This window comes from Gopherus flavomarginatus, chromosome 4, assembly GCF_025201925.1.
Source record: "Gopherus flavomarginatus isolate rGopFla2 chromosome 4, rGopFla2.mat.asm, whole genome shotgun sequence".
Lineage (NCBI taxonomy): Eukaryota > Metazoa > Chordata > Testudines > Testudinidae > Gopherus > Gopherus flavomarginatus.
Window position 1 is genome coordinate 77095150 of NC_066620.1, and position 24968 is coordinate 77120117.

Below are 24968 nucleotides of genomic sequence, written 5' to 3' on the forward strand. Positions count from 1 at the left end.
CCTAAAGCCGGCCCTGCTGGCCAGTCCCAGTGAAATGAATCCTGAAGCTGGGCAGGTGGGAGATCTGTGCAGGACCGGCGAGCGAGAAGCATTAGCATCCCCGCTGAGTACCTGTAAAACCCTTCGCAGGAGACCGGATTTTGCCGCGTTTTAATGGGGAGCTGGGTCTGGGCGGCAGCTCGCCGGTGGGTTTTCAAGCGCTCCCAGCGGGGCCTCGCCCTGTGCGCGCCTACAGCTAAGGGAGCCCCGCTGCCCCGGCCCGGCCCTGGCACACACCCGGCACGCAGCCCACACTCCCAGTCTGACCCCGCCGCGAACGGGGCTCGCCGCTGGGGGGCCACCAGGAACCGGCCTGGCGGCGGGAGGTGGCAGCTCCTCCTCTCGCTCTCATTGGTGCGGGCAGCAGCCGGCGGTGGGATGAGGGGCCAGCAGGGAGCAGCTGCTGCTGGACCCGGGGCCGCGCTGGGCGTGGGCAGCCTCCGCCTGTGAGCGGGGAGCCGGCGGCCAGCCCCGGAGCCATGTACTCCGGGAACAGCAGCAGCAGCAGCCTGGCGCCCGGTCCGGGGCAGCAGGAGCAGCGGGAGGACCTGCCCCTCTTCAGCCCCAGCACCTACGAGCTCCTGGCGCTGCTCATCGCCACCATCGGCATCCTGGGCTTGTGCAACAACCTGCTGGTGCTGGTGCTGTACTACCGCTTCCAGCGGCTGCGCACCCCCACCAACCTCTTCCTGCTCAACATCAGCCTCAGCGACCTGCTGGTCTCGCTCTGCGGGGGGACCCTCACCTTCGTGTCCTGCCTCCGCAGCCGCTGGGTCTGGGAGGCGCCCGGCTGCCTCTGGGACGGCTTCAGCAACAGCCTCTTCGGTAAGGGGGACCGCACGCCCCCAACCCCCCCATCACTGCCTCCCACCTCACCCCACCGCCCTCCAGCCCACATTCCCCATCCACCTCCCTGCCCTCCACCCACCCCCCTTCTCTACCTACCTCATCCCCTATTCCCCACCCACCTCACCCCACAAGCCTCCTACCATCCACCTACCTGCAATCATCTTTTCCCCTCATTTCACTTCCTGACTCAAAACTCCACCCACACCACTTTATCCCCTTCCACCACCACCCTGCCCCATCTCGGTCCCCATATCACCTACTTCTACAACATGCTCTACCTTATCTCCATCCCACCAGCTCCAGCTCCCCCCTCTGCATAACCTTGTCTCTATACCACACCCAGGGACCATCTCAGACCATCATCAATGTATTTTCCCCACATCACTACTGACCCTGTGCCATTTTCTCTCTCCACTACTGTATGCCACCAATTTCATCCTCTTATTGATACTATTTCCTTTTTCCTCCAGCACCTCTTTCCCTTATTAGATATCAATAATGTCCAGAAAGGCAGTTTTAGTGTGAAGTCCTGGCCAAAACGACTGTTTCCATGAAAAGGGAATGGGGGAAAACCTACAGTCTCTGCTTACTGTGCTTTTAGGATGAAGGATGCTACTGCTTGAAAGTATAAAGTGTTTCTTGTAGTGATTATAATATTTACCAAGCAACTTCAAAGACTAGGACCTTCTGCGTGGAAATTTACTTATGTAGAGTAGTTATTACAGCCTATACCCCCTTTTGATAACTTTTATTATCAGAAAGAAAACTCTTGAAAATTAATCAGGAGAGCTATAACTGAATCAGAAAAGTGTACTGCAACATCCCCTCCCTACTGGCAAAAGGGTCTGAGTAAGCTGTTTTGAAAACATAGAAACATCTTCAAAGAAAATGTTTCACTTATTTGAACAGTGTGTGTCATCACTACAAATTTGTAAGGCAAAACAAAACCTTATGGAGAAGGGAAAATTATAATTAATAACACACCAGAGGCATCTCTGACCAGCCAGACAGCAGAGAAGTCTGAGTATCATAGGAACCACATCACATTATCAGGAAATTTAGAAGTCAGCTAGGTCTTTATCTAGGAAGTTATCCAAAACATGGAACATGTTTTGTTTTTTCCACTCTCTGCATCAATTCTGAAGACACACCAGTACACTTGATTTGTCAAAAAAAAAAAAAGCATTAGTAACAAAAGTGTAATTTTTGATGCTGCTCTTATCTTGAATGTTCACTTCACCCATATGAGAAACAAGTATTATTGGTGTTTGTAGCATTCCTAAACTATTGAATACTGTAAAGTACAATTTTATGTAGTGACAAGTGTTTCTGAAACCACTATTTACATTTTTAAAAAGACAAAGTCAAATATGAAAGACGTTAAGTAACTTTTAGAGACAGTTTCTGGAAGTCTGATAAAACACAGGATGTATTCTATCAGTGCAGGCTGCTAGAAAGAAGAATTTTTCTTTGGTGATTAATAATGTTGCAAAAAGATATAGCAATTGCTGTAAACAATCACAGAAGTAGTTAGAAAAGAACTTTGAAATATGGTTATTGACTATCAGAAATTCTTTGACACACTTATAAAATACAGAGAGATGTGTGCACAAAAATATAGGTAGATGTGTGCACAAAAATATATGCACCTGCTTTAGTCTACCTCCAATAAGCAACCCCTTATAAGATTTCCAAACTTCCCAATATAATTTTTGTATCTTCAGCTATAGTTCACCTCTAGTAAACAACCTATTTGGTGGTGAATTAGCTGATCGCTTATGACTGGTTTCACTAAAGCTATTAACAGTGGAAATGCTTGTGCAATGAAAGGATATTGTGGGTGCAAGATGCAATTAGACTGCAAACTCACTAGAACAGGAACGATTTACTTGTTTTGTATAGTGCTTAGCACATTACCGGGGTCTTAAAAGTAAACCCACTCATGCTTGCCATGATAGTAGGACAGACCCCTGCTAGCATAATGTTATCTACGTCAGTCAGGTATTTCAGACACTTAAAAAAAAAAAACTCTATGCATCTACCAGTGTTTGTTTTGCATGTGACCTCACCCTTTTACATTTTTGTACTTAAATACATATCCAAAATATAAAATACACTGTAGAGATCGATGTGAAAAAGCTATAATCAGATCATCATCTTCAAAAAATATCACATGTTAAAACCATACGTATATATTGCCAGGGTAAATGCACTATTATATACAGCTGAAATCATTTTCAGTTCCTTTCTGGAAGTGTTAATGGCTTGTCTTTTTTTAATATATCCATACAATTATGACTGCTAAGTTTGCGCTTTAAAAATACAAAAACACCTCCCCACCCCATTCACACAAACAACACAACCACATGCGCACACAGAGTTGTTCCAAAAATTCAGAAAAACTTTTAAGGCTGCATCTAGAAGCTGGGCCAGTGTTTACACCACAGAATCACTGATGCACATAATTACTTTCCCCTAGAATTTTCTTCCTCCTTGAATTGCCAATTGCATTGCCTTAGGGAATCTGATACTTTAATGCATTTTGTTCAACTTCCACATTAAAAACAAAATCATTTAACTATTATGTATATATAAATAAAACCGTACTATCTTAATCTCAAGGTACTCTATATATTACAGATAATCTGAATTTTGCACATACTATATATACTTTTTTTTGTTCCCAATAACTGTAGAAAGAAGACCGTATAATCTAGACACACATGAAAAAGAACAAAATAGCCAGGCTGTATGTTACAAATACCTGTCACTTTAAAAACAGGTGCATTCCAGACTACCAAAATTATTGAATAGGAAGAGTTTCACTTACACATTGCATGTTAGTGACTTCTAAAGTGGAACTCTGACTTTGTCATGTCCACCATGACATCCGTCTAAAAGTGAATTTAGTGCTCAAAAAGAACTTGAAAATTGACAGTTCTGAATTTTCTGAAGTTCATGTCCTTTTGTAAATAGACCAGGTGCAGCCTTGCACATTCCATTCTCTCATTATGCCATGGCACAGTGACCTAACAGGGTCATTTCTAGAGTGAACAGGTAGTTCAGTCATCACAGATATTGAATTCTTGGCCTTGCAAGTACCAATTAGTTTTTGTGTTTTTGACACCTGTCTGAGAACTTGACTCATTTCACACTGAATGACCAAAAGGCGTTTAGCTGTGATCACTATTGTTTGTGCTCACATCTTAAATATAGACCTAGTCATTCCTCCCTGGCAGAATAGAAGCTTATTGAATTAGCTTATCACCTACAAAGGCCAGGTTTCAACTATAGTGATCTCGTTATATCCTCTAGTAGAATTTACTACCATCACAAAACTACCACACAAACTTAGGGCTGACCTACAAATAGAATATTAGAGTTAAGCATTTGGGATTGAATTATATTAACCAACCAGTCTGGAGAACATCAGCCCACTCTTTCTACTAAGACATAGTTACATGTAAATCCTCTTTTCTCATTCTTCACTTCTTGTACTCACAGATTTTCCCATTGTAAACTTAAACGGTCTTCAGTTGAAAGGCCCACATTCTAGGATGGAGACAATCTTAGATATCAGAGTTATATTCTGTACTTATTTCTTCACACACCACTTTTGCACAAGTCAGCTTTGTAGTGCTATAGGCTAAGATTTTCAAAAGTGACGAGTGATTTTTGGACGCCAATTTAAGCCATTTTAAGATAGTTTAAAGTGGGTCTGATTTTCTGAAATTAGGTTCATGACAGTTTCTGAAAACCAGATCCTTTTAAGGATGGGCATCCAAAATCACTAGTTTTCAGTCTTATTTTAAACAAAGTTGTTTTTACAAGACTGCTATTGGTCATACTTTGAAAATAGATATCAAAATGCTTCTGTGTTCAACTGGAGCATATCAGTATTATATGATAGGTATGGCATGGTACAAAAAAGACATTGAGACAGCATCTGCATGTTGTATGGCATATTCTAGTTTACCATGTAATTTCTGGGAGGTTATTTCACAAATATAAGGATACTTATTTCTGTTGGGATTTTGGAATAGTGCACTTTTAAGAGTTCCTGTTTAAAAGAGCCTCTCTTTTTGAGAACTGTTTTGACAGATTGCAGGTGTCTTAGCTCCAAAACATAAACGTTGTCAGCAAACTCCACATTCTAAGGTGTTGCAGTCAGGGGAAAAGTAACAGGGCTTGGAACTCAACTCCAGTGAAAGTTGACTGATTCAGGGTCCAATCTGATCCAGGGATATACATGCTATTTCTTATGTGTTTCCTGCAGTACCCTACTTTTGCATTAATTTTGGTTCATTAGCTGACAAGACCGTGTAGCAGTGGCTACTCCCCAGGCAGTAATAGGTTGCTCGGGGCCTGCTGTTCACTCTAACAGGCTCTCAGTCTGCTGTTATCTTTGGAACCAGTAAGTGTGGTTATTGGTTTGGAAAATAAAGGAATTGTCAAGGTCAGACTGGAAGTACTCTGTGATAGACCCCAAAACTCTTAAATCATCCGCAATGTAGGACTAACTTTGTTCTTGTTTCATGAATAATAATCCATTCCCGATTAATTTTTTTCTGAGCAGAATCTGAAGTCAGATGAAACTTCCCTGTATATGTATTCACAATGGGGACTGTGGAAAAGAGCGGGCATTTACCATTACTGTGCCACCATCTGCAGGATTCCTTATACTTAGGGTGGGAAATAATATGGTAAATTTAATTACTACTCTTGAATTTTTAAGTGACTTTTATATTACCTTTCCCAGATTATAGCCCCCATCTAGTCCATTAAATCGTAAGTGTGGAGCCACAGTGGTTCCTATATGATGGGAAGAGATAGGTACTTCAATTAATAGGTGTATTTTAAGCTATAAGGAGGTCTCCATTCTGATGGCTTTGTAGGAGCTCATACCTGTCCTGGTGAGCTCCTCTGCCTATGAGAATATGAACCTCCTTCCCCTCCTCCCAACCTATGGGAGCCAATTTGGTAGCAGGTGGCATCTTAATTATGTTTAGTCACAAGAGCTATATTGCTGAATCTATCTGGAAGATTTCTTGTCTAGCATGCAGTTATCTATCCACATGCTAGAGAGGATATCTGATGGCTATAACACAAACCTTTTTAAAACAGACTCAGTTCCCATTAACTAAAGCAGGAATTTTGCCTAAGGACCACAGAATCAGAGAATTAAACCATAAGATGTGCATCTGGTAGCTTGTCATGAATCTAAAAAATCTATAGCTAGTAGTACCCACCTGCAGACAGATTCGCAACTGCATATCAGGCTGTTTTGAATCCCAATATATGCAGGAGGGCTATGCTTTATTATCAGGCATAGGATTAGTCCTGTACATGTGATAATATTTCCTGAGGTTTCAGAAAAATGCCTGATTGACTCCAAGGAGCATATTATTCTCTTGCTACATACACAATTTCAGCTAACACTGACAAGGGTTATTCCACCTATCAAAAATACTATTCCCATAAACATTTGCAAATGCATTGAAATTTGTCTTAAGCAAGCTCTCAAAGAATGCTGAATTGGTTGCATACAGAAGTGATCTTAAGAAAGGTATTTTTGAGACAAGGGTGTTAACTTGCACAGATTTCACTGTCTCATACTAGTGATTTTAGGAATTTCATGTAATCAGTTTGTAGGAACAGTACTCTAATTATGAATGGAAAGCCATGTCCTTCCTAACAGCATGCTATTTTTCTTGTAAAGATATATATTGGAACATATTTTAAACATCCAGCTCTTAATAGCCATTTGACTGAAAATATTCTTCCCACACTGTTGGAGAGTTCATAGGATATGCAACAGCTAAATTATGGCTCATTAGCTTCACAGATAATTGAATTCCTGAGCTGCAGCAGATACAAATGACATTCCTTGAAAATTGAAGTCTGTTCTAAGTAGACCAGTTTAATAAAGGTGAACTGCCAAGTAAATATTACAAGTTAGGGCTTTATGGTCTCCTCCACTAGTGTGAGGAGAAAAACTAGAAAGTTTTCCCAGCGATTTTATAGCCTCTTCTCTCTCGGGGAATGCCTTGGCCCTGGTCTACACTATGGGGTTAGGTCGAATTTAGCCTTGTTAAGTCTATTTAAAAAATGACCGCGTCCACACAACCAACCCCATTCCGTTGACCTAAAGGGTTCTTAAAATCAACTTCTGCACTCCTCCCTGGTGAGGGGAATAGCTCTAAAATTGACCTTGCTGAGTCAAATTTGGGATTGTGCGGACACAAATCTATAGTATTGGCCTCAGGGAGCTGTCCCAGAGTGCTCCAATGTGACTGCTCTGGACAGCACTTTCAACTCTGATGCACTAGCCAGGTACACAGGAAAAGCCGCGGGAACTTTTGAATTTAATTTCCTGTTTGATCAGCGTGGTGAGCTCAGCTGCACTCAGCAGCACAGGTGACCATGCAGTCCCAGAATCGCAAATGAGCTCCAGCATGGACCGAAAGGGAGACACTGGATCTGATTGCTGTATGAGGAGAAGAATCTGTGCAAGCAGAACTCTGATCCAAAAGAATAAATGCAGATATATTTGTCAAAATCTCACAGGGCATGTTGGACAGAGGCTACACCAGGGACACACAGCAGTGCCGGATGAAAGTTATGGGGCTCAGGCAAACTTACCAAAAGACAAAGGAGGCAAACAGTCACTCCGGGTCAGAGCCCCACACATGCTGCTTTTATGAACAGCTCATGGCAATCTAGGTGGGGACCCTACCTGCAGGTGTCCGTGGACACCTGCAAGGGGGGAGTCTTATGCAACAGGGAGAAGGATTTTGTGGATGAGGAGGAGGAGAAGGAGCAGCAGGCAAGCAGTGAATCCAATCTCCCTGGCAGCCAGGAACTTTTCATCACCCTACAGCCAATACCTTCCCAAGACAAGATCCCTGATCCTGAGGCCAGAGAAGGCACCTCTGGTGAGTGCACATTTGTAACTACAGTACAGGGTTTAAAAACAATAGTATTCATGATCACCTGGTTGAAATAGGGGAATTTTTGTAAGGGAACAATAAAAGGACCCCATTCATGCTGGGCTGTTTGCGTTTGGCTAAAAGGGATCATCCCGGAGAATAGCCACGTGGCAGGGGGAGGAGGGAAGGGATCACCCCCAGAGAATAGCCATGCAGTGGAGTGAGGGCAGGTGTGTGCTGCACATCTACCCGAATACTGCAGCCCCTCCTTTTAAATGTGAAATCCAATCCATTGCTTGCTCTGGGAAAGGGGGGTGCTGCAGTTTGAAAACATTCCCACATATTATGAAGGCATAAGAAGCCGACCCAATTTTACTCTCCCTTTTTATCTCCCCCCAGGTGCAAATGTTTCTACGCTCCCCCTGTCATCTCCATCTTTGTGGTTATCACAGATTAGAAGGTGAAAAAAAACGCACTTGCAATGACATGTTTTCCAAGCTGTTGCAGTCCTCCCACACTGATAGGGCACAGCTCAATGCATGGAGGCATTCAGTGGCAGAGTCCAGGAAAGAATTGAGTGAGTGCGAAGAGCAGAGGCAAGATGCAATGCTGAGGCTAATAGGGGAGGAAACGGACATGCTGAAGCAGCTGACAAACGGACATGATGAAGCATGTATTGGAGCTGCAGGAAAGCAAACAAGAGCACAGACCCCACAGCATCAACTGTATAACTACCAACCCTCCTCCCCAAATTCCATTGCCTCCTCACCCAGACACCCAAGAACATGGGGTGGGGGTGGGGGAAGACTCTGGGCACCCAGCCACTCCACTCCAGAGGATGGCCCAAGAACAGGCGGCTGTCAGTCAAGCAGTTTGATGTGTAGTGTGGCTACAATAAACAATGTGGCCTTGTCCTTCCCTCCTTCTCCACTCCACCCAGGCTCCCTTATCTGTTAATTACAAAAAAAAATAATTAAGTATTAAAGAAAGAATGCATGGTTTCAAAACAATAGCTACTTTATTTCAAAGAGGGGAGGGTGGTTGGCTTACAGGGCATTTAAAATAAACAATGGGGGCAGGTTTGCATCAAGGAGAAACACACACAACTGTCACACCGAAGCCTGACCAGTCATTAAACTGGTTTTCAAAGCCTCTCTGATGCATAGTGCACCTAGCTGTGCTCTTCTAATCGCCCTGGTGTCTGGTTGCTCATAATCGGATGCCAGACAATTTGCCTCAACCTCGCCATAAACATCTCCCCTTTACTCTCATAGCTATTATGGAGCACACAAGCAGCAGTAACAATGGAAATGCTGGTTGCGCTGAGGTCTGACCTCATCAGCAAACAACACCAGCGAGCTTTTAAACATCCAAAGGTACATTCTACCACCATTCTGCACTTGCTCAGCCTATAGTTGAACTGCTCCTTACTACTGTCCAGGCTGCCTATGTAAGGCTTCATGAGCCATGGATGCAAGGGGTGGGCTGGGTCTCCAAGGATAACTACTGGCATTTCAACATCCCCCACAGTAATTTTCTGGTATGGGAAATAAGTCTCTTCTTGCAGCTGCTCAAACAGCCCCAAGTTCCTAAAGATGAGAGTGTCATGCACCTTTCCTGGCCATCCTACGTATATGTCAGTGAAATGTCCCTTGTGACCCACCAGTGCTTGTAGCACCATTGAGAAGTACCCCTTGTGGTTTATGTACTGGTTGGCAAGGTGGGCCGGTGCCAAGATGGGGATATGCGTTCCGTCTATTGCGCCATTGCAGCAAAGCCATCCACTATGACTTGCACAATTCCCAGAGTCACTACCCTTGCTGGCAGAAGGCTAGTGATTGCCCTGGCTACTTGGATCACAGCAGCCCCCAGGATGAGGAAAGCAACTCACAGAGTTCCAGAAAAGTGGCCTTATGCATGCAAAAGTTTTACAGCCACTGTAAATCATCTCATACCTGCAACCCTATGCAGTCCCACCAGTCTGTGCTTGTTTGCCCGGACCAGAATCAGCATTCCACTGCATCAGCCAGCTCCAGTGCCACCATGATGTCCCAATTGCCACAGCCTGTGCTTTCAGGAACATCTGTGTCCATGTCCTCATCAAAATCCTCCTCATGCTGACATCCCTTAGCCTGGTTCTGCATGTACTCAAGGATAATGTGTGAGGTGTTTACAATGCTCACAACAGCAGCGGTGACTGTGAGCTGAATAGGTTCTCTGCTTGCCATGGTGTGACGTCTGCTGGAGAGCAGAGTTGCAGCAGAAGCGGTGGATAACAACGGTTAACAGTCCTACTGCACCGTCTGCTGCCAGCAGGACACAACAGTGGTGGTTTTGCTGAACTGAGCAGGCTGCACCCTTACTGTGGTATGACATCTGTGCGGGAAAAAAGGCGTGAAATGATTGTCTGCCATTGCTTTTATGGAGGGAGGGGAGACTGATGATATGCACCCCAAACCACCTGCGACAATATTTTTGCTCCATCAGGCATTGGGAGCTTAACCTAGAATTCCAATGGGTGGAAACTGTGGGATAGCTACCCACAGTGCACCGTTCCGTAAGTTGATGCTATTCACAGTAGTGAGGATGCACTCCGCCGACTTAATGCGCTTAGTGTGGACATACGCAATCAACTGTATACAATTAATTTTGAAAAATCAACTTCTATAATATCGATCTAATTTCATAGCGTTGACATACCCTTGGAGAACAATGCCACAAACGGCTCTTTGCTGAGGGTGAAACGCACTTTATTCAAACCCTGAAAAGTTTCAAATGGTCTTGTACTAAATTCAGAAGGAATTTTTTCCTTTTTTAAAAAATTTAAGACAAGCTGAGTTTTTCCTTTAAATGTTAGATGATCTAAACTGCCAGAGATTTATCTGAAAGCTGAGATCTGGTCGTGGGCCGGAAAAAGTCCATTTGACATAGATTTACCAACTATTCAAATAGAAGCCCTTCCTTACCCAATTTGAGAGCATATTGCCCTCCACTAACCTCTCTCACACTGTCACTATATGCTGCTTTCACAGCTGTATTCCCACTGAAACTAATGCTATCTGCCAAACAGCTTCATGGACGTGTCCTTTCTTGTAGACAGCAAAGAACTTGCCTGATATACTCTTAGCTTTAGTGGTTTGTCTGAAGCAAATTAATTGCTCACAAGAGTGAACAGTGAATATTAATTCTACAATTGTTTGATAATGGGCCACTAGACAAAATATATTTGAAGCCTTAGTCTAATATTTCTTGAATATTCTTCAATCTGTTTAGCTTTTATTGAAGGAAATGAACTTAATACTAAATGTTGCTGAAAATCCTCAGTGATGCGTTGTTGGTATCACCAAGTAATGTTCGGACATACATTTGTTTGCTAAATTAAACCAGCTCAGACAGGGATTGCCAGTGGGACGTAAAGCATCTTATTAGCATGTTGTTGTTTCATGTTTTGACCAGAGGTTGCTACCATTTGATGGCTGTTTGGCCTTCCAAATGGGTGGAGTCTGCAAGTGGGTGTGGCTCCTCCCACATTTTCCCCCGCAGAAACAGCATGAACTCCAGGTAGTGCTGTCACTGTATTCCGTATCCTTTTATGTTAAGTTCCTGCCCCCATTTCCCCAGCAATCCCCATGCAACAGTCTAGTTACAGCACCAGCAGCACTTTTTGGTCCTCTCCCCAGGACCTAAAAGGAACACTAGCCCTGATCCACCCCACCATTTCCTTCCTGCCTGGATTGGTTCCTTATCCCATCCAGTTTTCCAACCTGATTGCTTAATTACTCCATCAGCTTTCTCCAGGGGATGCAATTGTAATATCTGTGTAATCAGAGTGCAGGCTTATCTCTTCACCCTCAGTAAAAGTGTGAATCATAAAGAATATTTTCTTAGACAATGGGAAAGGGAAAAGAAACACAGGAAACATACATACCTGAGTGATGGGATTTTGGCAATTTTCTAGTTAAGCACACTGAAGTAGGGGAACACCACAGGGAGAGCCCTGAATACAGAATTTAATAGAATCAAACAAATTGAGGAATCTTGTCCCCTCCACAAAAATGTCATTTTTTTGGTTTAGTTTTAGTAGTTCTGTGATTAGGATTCTTCCCCTCGTCCCTCACTCCTCTCGCTCTCCAGTACCAATCAGTACTTTGAGAGTCTAATAACAACTCCCACTGCTTAAAGGAGATGATGTACTAAGTGCTAGTTCAGCACCAAGGGGAAGCGTGGCATTGAGGCCGACACAGTACATATTGGAACAATGCTAACTGCATTTGAAATGTGGAATTGTTCTGTACTATATCTAAGAGACAACTCAGGCTAGATTATCTCACAGGGAATAGGATCTGTGAAAAATGCATGCATGTGGTGTTTGGCACAGTTATGAGCACTTTTACTCATAGGCTGACTAGCCAGCATACCTCTAAATAACTCACACACACCTATGCATACAAACGTGGGAAAGTAACAGTTCATTGGACTAGGTTTTTCACAAAAATATATTTAGCCTGAAGAATTCATCCCCACAGTATACAGAGGCTAATCCACAGTATACTAAGGCTACCAATACATTTCAAAACATGAGACCATTTGTATGAATAAGAATAGCACCTGGAATGTCACTAGCTGAAACATAATTACAAAGGCCATCAATCCTTATACTTCAGGTTGTTAGCAGATAACCCAGCCAGATCAGGAATAATTTGCCAACCCCTCTCATCTGTTTAGTATGACAGAGTTAGGTACTTTGTAGGGTTTGACATTATTTGAGAGTCAGGTAAACAATACTAAATCCTCTTTCTTCTGCTTAGACCTGTCTGTGCAAATGTGGGTGGAAGAAGAGGAAAGAATTCTAGATTATTAATGCTCAGATGTGGCTAGTGTTTGACTAATAAGAGGCTGATAGAGTTCAGCTATTCATAGTTGGGTAAGGCTGGTGGTGCTGCTTTTAGGTGCCTTGTTCCAGCTTCCAGCACAATACATTCTTCATTATTCTCTAACCTGAAGATACAAATATCACCCTACATGAAACTATAATCTGGTGCAGATTTATGTTCTGATCAAACATCAGGGCGATCATGGATCTATGTTTCCCTCAGTGGTTTTTCCAGAAGTATCGTGACAAAAAGGGAACTTTTAACTCCTGGGGTGGATGTTCCATTAAGTCCCATTTGCTGTCGTCATATGATCCATCTAGTTCAGCATCCTATCTCAGATAAATTTTCCACAATGGGAAGGTGAAACTCAACTGGTACAAGTTCCTCTGAAGCATAGATGAATCCAGCAAATCAACATTTTTACGTTGCTGAAAACATAATCCTTCATATAAGCCTCTTACCTGTGATCTGCCTTCTCTCCATCAATCCTGATGATGCAAGGACTTAGCTTTAGTATTTGGCAGAGATACAGGAGTATGTATTGGCTATAGAGACTTTATTCTTAAAATGTAAATTAATTAAACTATCCTCTGTCTAATGACAACATTTGAAAAATACAATCCACTGAAGATAAAAAAGGATGGTTGAACTAAACTGAGCTGAAGCCCAATATAAAAAGGAGAATCTTGACAGTGAAAGCATTCTAAATATTGTAGGTAAATTAAAAGACAAAAAGTTACTGGTCACATCCTTACACAGACAAGACTTCCATTGACTTCAGTATGAGTTTTGCCTGAGTAAAGACTACAGGATTAGGCCCATAAACTTTTCACAATGAAATAGAAACAATTTATTTCAGGAACTCTATTGATGATACATCAGGAGAGAATTTGGATGTAATCTGTAAACTAAATGAAAAGCAAGCACTAAATTTAATGAATATGTAATTGTAAAGTTGAATACAAAGGAGGGAAAGTTACATGTGCTTTTATATTTAACTGCATGTTTGAAACCAGTTCTTCATTTCAGTTAATCACAGTTTACACCGACACTAGCAGATTGAAAGGATTAATTTATATATAAACTTACTTTGATTCAACAGACTAGGCTTCAAGGGTAAGGTGATAGATATACACACTGGGTTCTGGGTTATCCAGAAAGTAACTCTGATGGCAGATGTACATTCTGGAGATTCTGATAGTGCTGTCACAGTTAAGGTTGCTTTCCATATACACTTAAATGGGGCTTCACTCTTTTTGCTTTGTATGAAGAACCTACTGCAAGTGACCTTTGATTTAAGACTGACTTTTCTAAAGATCCTCAAGTAAATCTGTTAATATGTTCAGGAATTAATTAAAAGTGAGATCTTTAAGAAAACTTCTATTTGAGTCATTTTTGGGGCCTGTCAAATCAATGGCTTCTTACTAACGCTTTAAACCAGTGGTGGGCTACCTGCGGCCTGCGAGTCGCATGCGGCCCGTCCGGGTAATCCACTGGGGTTACAAAGCTCCACCCAGCAACTAAAATCCACATGATATTAGCATACAATCCTTTTCTAATTCCTGATAAGCTCTTTTGAAGCCCATGCTCTTCAGTGTAATTTGTTCCTGATCCCGAATTAAATACGCTGCCCTAAAGAACTTGTCATTAAAGCGCTTTCTTCCTAGTTGTCCAGAGAACCTCCTGTATTTTCCACTATCACTTCGCTCCCCTGCTTTGCTAAAAGCTACTCTTCTTGCAAAGAATCCACTGAAGAAACAAATTGTGCAGGATTCAGGGTCAAGGCCACATACCCATTTTTTTAAGTGCTAGACACGGTTGTCTAATCCTATCTACTATCTTCGTTTTCTTAATGATTAGGTTGCAGATACCAGCATAGAAAGGAAGTGCTCATACTAAAAGAGAGCTACATTGTTTCACATCCAGTAGAGCTACAGAGTATCTGGTGCTTTCTTCTTCCACCATGCTTTAATCAGTTGAAGTTCATGAACCTCTCGTTACTTCTAAGGGATGTATTCTACTACTACCACCACCACCACCACTTACATTGATTGTGCACCTTTCTTACAGACGTCTTAAAACAACATTTTACTAACATTTATTAAGCCCCCCAGTACTGCTGTGAGGTAACCAATTAATATTATACATATTTTATTGATGGATACTTTAACACAGGATACACGAAAGCAGAGACAACAAATTACATCTATCTTCAAACATGCTTATATGTTCCTCTAAAATTAATTTTAATATGGTGCCTACTGAGACTACTGTTAACATATGTTATATTTGTTATCCTTGAAGCTTTTTTCACTTTGGGAAAAGGCTAAGCCTTAGTCATCTATGATTAACTTTGAAGATTTTATTTAGGGCACAATGGATGTTCCCATTTCAGGGAATAATAAAACCTGCATGTTCAACAGTCTCACAGCAAAATAAAAGCATGATTTTGATAAATACAAATCTTTATGCAGAAATCAAACATTTTATGTGCATGACAAAATATCCGTTCTTCCTATTAGAAAGGACATATACAAATTCTATTAGAGAGATTTGCATCCAACCATACTGAGTGCTATGAAATAAATACATTTGTGTTTAGGCTTTGCTGTTAAGAGGAGAGACACGCTTGCTAAATCAACAGTGGTAGCACAGGGCTTCGGTTGACTGAAGATTGCACTATGTTAATAAAATAGACACTGATCTTAATTTCCACAACTCACGTAGAGTCAAATCCTGCAGTCCTAATACAGGGAAAACTCCCATTGAAGAGAATAAGTCACAACAAAAGTGCTGGTAGGATGCACTGTTCAGTACTGACCTTAATCTAAGGCTCCTGTCATGCTGCATTCATTAGAAGTGTGGGCTTGAAATGTGCCAACAGTTCAAAAGAAAAATATGGTATTGAAACTTCCACCGTAGCTTCTGTGACAGTTCAGCTGTCAAAAGTTGGAATTCTACCCATTCATGTTGTTTGGGAGATTTAACTGTGCCTTTCAGAACATTCAAATGTTTTAATTGCTTTTAAATTTAGTCTTCGCTCTGAATTTCCTGGGTTTCTAATAGGTGGTGTGGTTTACAACAGCATTCTTTTACAGTGGTTTTAACCTTAAATGTACCTGCAATTAACTCCTGCTTAACCAAGTTGTATTTATGACTATACAGATTAACCTGGACCCTTCTTCCTCTTCCATATGCGACGCATAGGCTGTGAAGTTCAGAAGTTGCACAGCAATCAGATTCTGAGACCCTTACTCGCTTTGAAAAGTCCCTATGAAATTGGTGGAATAATTTCTGGAGGGAGATGCCCTCAATAGGTTTAAAGATGTCAGAATTGGATCCATAATGTGTAGTTTTGCAGTGTCTGATTAAGTGTCTGATGGTAAGCTTCCCCTGCTGACAGACTACTAGTGGGGTAGTTGTTCATGACTCTCTACTTAATGATCACAATTAGCTTTCTTTATTTCTCCTTACAGGAATTGTTTCCATTATGACCCTCACTGTTCTTGCCTACGAGCGCTACATTCGAGTCGTTCATGCAAAAGTGATTGATTTCTCTTGGTCCTGGAGGGCCATCACCTACATCTGGTTGTACTCATTAGCTTGGACAGGAGCACCCCTTCTAGGCTGGAACAGATACACTCTGGAGATACATGGACTAGGTTGTTCAGTGGACTGGCAGTCAAAAAACCCCCGTGATGCCTCCTTTGTGCTCTTTTTCTTTCTTGGTTGCCTAGTGGCACCTGTGGGGATCATGGCCTATTGCTATGGCCATATTCTATATACAATACGAATGGTGAGTTGAAACTATTATTCATATGCAATGAATAATTTCAATGAAAAGGTAAATGAGTAATTGGTATTGGAGATGTACATAGTCCAAGGTTTTATTGATAAGATATCTGATAGAAAAGTTAATGTACATGAAGGGTGGGATTTTCATGCCAAATTTCCATTTATTTTATTGGGAATTTGGTATCTAAATCCCTTTGGCAACTTTGACAATTTCAGCCTACCGTACAGTGCTCCTTATCTCATGTAGTATCTTTACTTTCCATTAATGTGCCTCATTTTTTCCTGTTCCCTTTCATGAAAAGCAGAATCTCATTTTGAATGCTATTAGAAAAATTACCTAGAGATAAGATACACTCCCCTCCCACGTCAGAAGTATTGAAATAAAAAAGTCTCATGAGACTCTAAAAAGAATCCTACTATACAAATTTGATAAAGCAACAACATAAAATATTAATGCTAGCATTGATTGGAACAATAGGAATTTCCCTTTGATGATTTCCAGTAATGCTAGATACCTGAGGTAAGTATGCATTGTTTTTATATCCAGTGCATCCCTTTTAGTTTGTGAGCCAGCAGTCTTTTGAGGCAATAACCCAAACACCTCTTCTTTGTAAAATGCAGTTATTATCAGGGATGTTTGTTCAGATAGTATTCTTCATCTAGGTCATCAGTTCTAATTCAGTCCAAATCTGCCGTAATTAGAAATTGTTATGTTTGAGTTTGGTAGTCCAGTTTACAGTGGACCAGCGTCTCTTCAAACAACTATAATAGTAATTAGGGAGGTATGAGTGTTACACACGTACTTCTCATCTCCTGAAAGTCACTCAGCTAAGGCTGAGAGCTGCAGTGGCATAGAGAATGAACTATCATCTCCCCTCAAGAAGTGGTGCCACCATGTTAGGGTTATAAATCAATTGGCAGGGCAGCATGGAGAATCTTGTACAGGAGAACCTCCATTACAGACACCTTGGGAATGGAGGTTGTCCATAACTCTGAAATGTTCCATAATTCTGAACAAGAAGTTATGGACTTCAGCCACGGGTGAGGGGGATGTTCGGGCTGCAACTGCAGGGGAGGGGGGGAAAGGGAGTCAGGGCTTCTGATCCTTGGAGTGCCAGGGTTCCCAACCGAGGGTTCAGGGTTTCTGTCCCATGGGAGTACTAGAGCACAAGGCTTTAGAGGCTTGAGGGTCTCCACTCCATTCACAGCTTCAGCAGGTGCCAGGGCTCTAGTTATGGGGCAAGCACTGGGGCTGAAACTGGCACACCCCTCATAGCTAAAGCACTGAGCTCTGGTGCTCCATGTGGGGCTGAAGCCAACAACAGAGCTGCAGGATTGAGGTGCTGAGCCTTGGAGTCCCCAGCGGGGCTGAAGCCAGGAGTGGAGCCATGAGGCTGAAGCCCCGAGCCCGAGTGCTCCCCCCTGGTGTAAAGCCCTGAGTCATGGTGCTCCCAAGGTCAGAAGTCCAGAGTCATCCCTGCCCAGTGCCTGGGATTCCCTCCCCCCCTGCCACAGGGGCAGTCCCAACCCCCCTTGTCTGAAGCCCAGAGCCCCAGGTCTAAAGCCTGGAGGCAATACAGTATTTGCTAGAGGGGGGTTGTCTGCGCTGCTGCCTGATTGCTTACTTCCAGTTCCATAGGGAGGCTGTCCTGTTGACTCGTAAGTTCATGACTCTGGTGTTCGTATCTTTGAGGTTCTACTGTACTGGCAATTCTCATGCTATGCATAGTCTATATAGATAGAAGAAATAAATCTCCAGGATTGTTCTTTCAGCACCAACATATACAAAATTTAAGGAAAAAAACCATCAGTCAGAGACTAGAAACTTTCTATGTTAATGGATGGGTGCATGTTAGTTTCCTAAAATACTTTCATTTGAATGAAAAAAAAGTAATCTGAGGTTATTTGATATGTCATTCTTTAGCACATTCATTTTCCTGTATCTCCTCAAACTATATCTGCACCTTATTTACTACACATCCTAAATGAGCAGAAAACACCTGTTCAGCTGCAAAAGAACTAAAGAGTCTTGAAATGGGATTAATAGTCTCTGCTCCTAAAAAACTATAGGCTAGGCAATTGAGAATTAACAAAAACTAAGAAAAATTAAAAGCTATTTGTTGCATTTGTTTTCAGCCTTTTCCCTTTTTCCCTCCCTGCAGCTTCGCTGTGTTGAAGATTTTCAGACCATTCAAGTGATCAAACTCCTAAAATATGAAAAGAAAGTGGCTAAAATGTGCTTTTTAATGATCTCCACATTCCTTATCTGTTGGATGCCTTATGCAGTGGTCTCCCTTTTAGTAGCTTCTGGCTACAGCAACCTTGTAACTCCAACAGTGGCTATTATCCCATCTTTCTTTGCCAAATCAAGCACTGCATATAATCCTGTCATCTACATCTTCATGAGCAGAAAGGTAGGTTAATCACAAACTTACTTACCTGAGCAGTCAAAGAAAGCATATGACACAGCTGTGAGGATTATACTGGATGTGGAGTCCAGTTTTAAAACTTGAACACTTAAATTAAGGGCAGTTAATCACTCTCATTAGCAAAAGGGTCAAAAATTGGGACTGAGGTGTCCATATACCCACCCGAGCACACAAATATGGAATTATTACATCACATCCTCCCCATGGCAACAGCGGCAAACAGAGCAAAAACCAGACTCTTCCATTCCCCTCTGTTATTTGCTGCTGCTTCTATCCCAAATATGGAAACAAATATCCAAACTTTAGGTGTCCAAGTTTGAAAGTGTTTAGCCCAATATGTCCTTTAAGGCAGATCAGACTGGAAACATATCCAAACAGCACCCTTATTGCACCCAGAACTTTGGTGATTCAGGGGAAGTTCAACCCAGATCAGAAGCATCCCAGAACTACAGCACAGCCTCTACATTCATCTTTAATTTAGAACTGCTATAGTAATCTAGGATTTTAGCATCCTCTGCTTTACTGTTACAGTTTAGCAGGTTGCTGCAGTGCTCAGGTTAGGGTGTGTGAGAGAGAATCTGGATTGGATTAGGGAAATAATAATACTTAACTCTTGTATAGCACTTTTCATCAGAAGTTATCAAAGCACTTTACAAAGGAGGTCTGTATCATTATCCCACTTTACAGATGGAGAAACTGTGGCACAGAGAGATGTGATTTGCCCAAGGACACCCAGGAAGCCAGTGGCAGAACCAGGAATAAAACCCATGTTTCCTGAGCCTTAGTCCAGTGTCCTATCCCCTAGAACACAGTGTCTTGGTTTTACTATGAATTTAAATAAGACTTCTACAATAAAATCCAAGCGGTATGGATGCTTTGAAACAAAAACAAAAACCACAAACTACATATATTTGACTATGGAAAGTTTTACGCAAAGTACCGATGTGACACACTCCTGAATTAACATTTCTATATGAAAAAAATAAGTATTATTGTAACCAAAGGTTTATCTATTAATATTAAAATAAGGACATTCCCTAGAGCTGACTGAGAAAAAAAAACATTTTTGGTTTAACAAAATTTCTAGATTTTAAAATTTTGTTTTGTCACAAATTGGGGCAAAGAGTCAAAAGTTTTGAATTTTGTTCATGAAGTTTATTCCAGAAGTTTATTCAGGCTAATCAAGAGGTTTTGTTGAAAAAAAAAAAAAAACAAACACATTTCATTTTGACTTCAACCTTTATTTTTTTACAAATAAAATACAATATTTCTAAATTAAAAGTAATTTCAAAATGAAAAATGAAAACATTCTGTTCTGAAAATGTTGAAACAGAATGTTTTGACATGTTTAAAATATTCCAGTTTCAATTATTTTCAAAATGAAAATTTTGTCAAAAGTGACATGTTCCTGTGGAATGTTTGCTTTGCCAGTTTGGTATTTTTCCAATGGAAGGATGTTCAGTCAGAATAATTTGTGAGTCATAGTGAATTGCATTTTGGAGGAATTGAAACAGGGGAACAAAACAGAAAACACTTGCTTTGTATGAGAAAATTTATGGAGATTTAATTTTATAGGCTTCTTTTCTAGTCTTTCTTCTGAGCATTAGGCTACTTCAATAGTGGCAGTAGCCAACTTATCTGAGTAAGCTTTTACAGGACAAAAGGAAATGGAGATTTACAGATCAACCTATTTATAAAGACACCTGTGAGGAAGCTAGGCATCTCTATGAAAAAGTACTTGCATCATAATAAAGATAAATACCACTATGAAGCAAAGCATCATTTGGAAATAGCCTGCACATTGCAGCCCCTCTAAACAAACTTCCTAGTTTACTTTAAGCAGAGTTTCAATACACAGTTCTCTATATACACGAAGTAGCATAATGTGACAAAGAAAAGAGAAATATGAATGTTTTCTGAAAGGCCTTCCCTGACTTTTGGCTACCTTTTAGAGATGAAGTTTTCCAGGATCTCTCACTTGGGCTTTTCAATCATATACGTAAAGAACATTTGAAACTAAGTGATTTTGATGTAGCAGCTCTGACTCAAACCCCAGATCACAAACTGATTCCCAGTACAATACAGTAGCAACCCTTAAACCTCTGAAGCTCACAGGGACCCATCAACTGAGTGAGATTCTGTAGGGTTGACACCTGTACATGGGCTTAATTCATCCCAGACATAATACCCAGAGCTGGTGGAAAATTTTCTGACCAAACGTAACTACATTTAATTGGAAAATGCCAAATTCGTTAGTCCAAAATGTTTGGTAGACACTATTGCGGATTAGACAACTTTTGCCAGAACACAGGCATGTTTCCATTGGAGACCTGCTGGGGTTCCAGCGTGAGCAGCTCCATAGCAGAGAACCTGGCTGGAGTCATGTTTCCAGGTACTGTTAGGCTCGCTCACCCCATTCTGCAGCAGTTGGCTTCCCAGCCCCTGAACTGGGACTGGGTCTCCAGGAGCTGTCAGCAGAGCCCTAGTGATCATTGGAAGCAGGCTGTCTACCAGGCAGTATTCCCCAGGGACACAAAGATGGTGAAATGATTGCAGAGAGTAGCCCCTAAAAATGCTGAGGGGTCGACCACCAAGGACTCTCCCATTCAAGTCCTGAAATTGAAGCAGGGGTGCTGGGGCTTTTTCAGAGCATGGTTTTTGTGGTAATGTCCAACCACAATTCCAGGGATTTCTTTAGATTCCCTTCAAGATGTTGCCAAATTAATTTGTTTTGTGTTAAACTGATGAGTTATCTCAGGGATCAAGTTCACTTAGAGTTTTTCAGGTTTGTGAAGATTTGGAAGTACTGTACACATATTTATGGTGAAAGTAAAACCATATTTGCCACATTTAACACAGTTCTATTCTTGGAAGCCTTAAAATTCTATCTAATCACAAGAGTTGCCATGGAGTATCTTGCACTACATATCTGTAAAGTAAGATCACATGTTTTGTAAGTGATTGTGTTTAAAATGGGACAGACGAATGTAGATCACATCCCAGATCTAAATCCATTAGTATAGGGAAGCATTTAATAGTTTTCCTTTCCACTACTATTTTTACTCCAAGGGAAATTAGTTAGTTCATTGTTGCCAACCATTGGGATATTATTGCAAGTCCATAAAATTTGGCGTTTAATAAAGTTCCAGTTTCTGGAGCCATGCAAATCACAGGAAAAAAACTCAGATTTTTTTTTAAATAGTTGTAGGGTAAAAAACTTAACATTATGAACTGTAGAGGCTCCAAAATCTTGATTAAGCCAACCTCATGATTTTTGAATATTTGAAGTTGGCAATATTGAGTTAATGAAAAAAAATTATTAGAACTATTCTACAGCAACATATGCACAGTAACCAACCCCACCACAGGGTGGCTCTGGGAGTGCTGTGGTACACCACCTCCATAGAGTACTCAGAGCTGAAAGGGAAGCATTGCAGGCTGCCTTGCCCCCTCTCTATAGCCAGCTCCTAGGCTATTATGCCTGGCCTACTGCTCTTACTTGCATGCAGCCTCTCCAATTAGCTCCCAGTCTCTCCTAAACCCAGTTCCCTGTTACCTCCTTTTCCTGTTCTCTAAGGATTATGGAGCCCTCTACTGGCAACATATTTAACTGAGTAACAGTGATCTCAACCGGCTAGTTGGTCCCCTCCTGCTCATTTGAGTGTGTGGGGTGCATAAGGAGGAAAGATATCCAGTAAGGAGCCAGTAAGTTCATTGCATTACTCCTGATAATTCGAAATCAGTTGGCAGCTACAGAAACTGGTATAACAATTCACTGAGAACTACTTGATACGATTGTCATCACTGGATGCATTTTGAAAGTGAGAGCTTTGAAAGGTGTAATTTGAGTCTAATTTTCCCTCTTTGCAGTTTCGACAATGCCTTTTGCAGTTCTTGTGCTTTCGCTTGCTAAGATTCCAGAGAACCGTGAAAGAAATACCAGTGTTAGGGAATGAAAAGCCAATAAGACCAATAGTTATGTCCCAGAAAGCTGGGATCAGGCCAAAGAAGAAAGTGACTTTTAGCTCTTCCTCGATCATTTTTATCATCACTGGTGATGACGCCCAGCAAATGGACAACAGCAGCAAACACATTGGCACGAAAGTAAATGTGATCCAAGTAAAGCCACTATAGGGACTAAGCTACAACATGTGTCAGAACCTGAATGGACTTTAGCCAATTAAACTGTTTGGTCATCTTCTTTGATGATAGTGTAATGAAGAAAGCACTGTCCTTGAGCTGCAAAATACTGAAGCACTTCAGTGGATGAAACTCTGAACAATTAATCATGGTAACGTATAGAAATCTTTACATTTGTACCCAACATGTTGCTGGACTCTGAATTTTTTAAAACATGATTAATCAGCATTCCTTGCACCATAGACTTACCTGGGAAATGCGGGGAGTTTCAGAAGCAGGACTTGGGTTTGCTGACTAAAACCTGATCTTGACAAAAAAAAGTTGACTTTCAAATTGTCCCCTCTGCAGTCAGACACAGTACAAAGCCAGTAGAAAGTTGCCCCTTTGTTTAGTCAAAGTTGTTTTGTTTTTGTTTTGGTGCTACTCATTAGGTGCCCTTAACCACTTTGAGAGGTGTTCTGGAGAAATAAAAATATATATTTTTAGAGAAAGAGAATAAAGGGACTGGTAAAGAGATGACAAAAAGGAGAGTATCAGAAATTTTACACACCACTACATCCTGCTTTAGTGTAAAAAACCCAACCAAACAAAAAACAAATAGAGGAAAATATAGATTAGCAGGGATTGAAAACCAAACCAAACTCATACACACATTTATCATTTCATGGAACAGAGGCCCTGACTACTTTTTGAAAATTCAATCTGCTGTGATATTTTTGTGAGAGTAGCAGGTGTCAACCAACTGCTTCTTAAATTTCAAATCTGAGTAATAACTTTTCCTTCTTAAAATACACTCAGCAGAACAGTTACAGAAGTTGCTCTGTACTTACTTTTGTAAAAAGTCATGGGGATTATTGCTGGCATAAAATAATTGCAGTGCTGCACTCCAGAGGATGCTGCATTTCAGCAGTAGGCAAGTAATTCCTGTTTGTTGGGCTAGAATCAACACATGGGACGTGAGTCTCCTCTCCACTACATCAGTTTTACACCAGTGAACTGTAAATAAATCAATGAAATGTCACTGATGTGTAATGGAGTAGAGAATCAGGTCCCTGGACTCCCTGGATAGGCGTTGTTTTAGGCCACCCCTTCAGCACTTGCTGCCAATAGGCCAATATGGAGCCCCAAGTATAACTTGCAGCTTCTCCACTCTGATGGAAACCGGAGGAAAAGCAGACAGTGGGGCAACGGGACCAGGCTGGACACCTGTCTGCACTAACAAGAGTTGATCTGGCCTGAAAGAATTAAGCTCTCAGAAAAATCAATAGGGACCAGAAACAAAAGTTCTCAGCAGGAGCCTGATCCTTGGAGATACTGACTGAACTCAACTCACATTAAAGTGACTGACCCAGTCCCCTCCCTTTCCGCTTTCAGAAAGGTAATGACAGGTGGTACTAGCTTGGAGCAGTCTTTGAACTCCCCAGACACAAGACAGATTTTTTTTCTTGTACTATGCAGGGGTGCAGTGTCATGAAGTACCTTGTACACACACCCCTCTAATGCATCTGCACTGGTAATCTGACTCTATATGCAATGTTTTAAACACACACAAGAGTATATAAACAGTAGTTCATCTGGGAAAGGACACAGGTGAAACACTTATCTACTTCCCTCCCCCAGTAGGCATTGATTTGAGCTGTTTCATGAATTCAGATACATGTCCTTAATGTAAGTTATCAGTTTCCATGTCCAAGACCCCTTTTTCCCCCACCAATGATCACTACCTATGCACATTTGTTTTTACCAAAGAGAAAGAAATGTCCCAGAAATCCATATAAATTACCATCCTTTCACAGAATGTGTATGTTTGATATTTTAGCATTTTATGTATCTTGAGCCTTTTATGAAAGATTAAATTTAGCTTATTTATAGTACATTAAATTATGGTCAAGTATTTTCTCCTTTTGAGAAGG

General features: G+C 41.4%; 1 protein-coding gene across 1 annotated transcript; it reads left to right on the forward strand.

The window, feature by feature from the left end:
• Positions 1 to 518: 518 nt before the first annotated feature.
• Positions 519 to 23335, forward strand: OPN3 (opsin 3). The gene is made up of 4 exons (XM_050950439.1): positions 519 to 864; positions 16168 to 16487; positions 18649 to 18900; positions 22786 to 23335. Exons 1-4 carry the CDS (start codon positions 519 to 521, stop codon positions 23047 to 23049), a joined length of 1182 nt encoding a protein of 393 aa, XP_050806396.1. The 3' UTR covers positions 23050 to 23335.
• The last annotated feature ends 1633 nt before the right edge of the window (positions 23336 to 24968 follow it).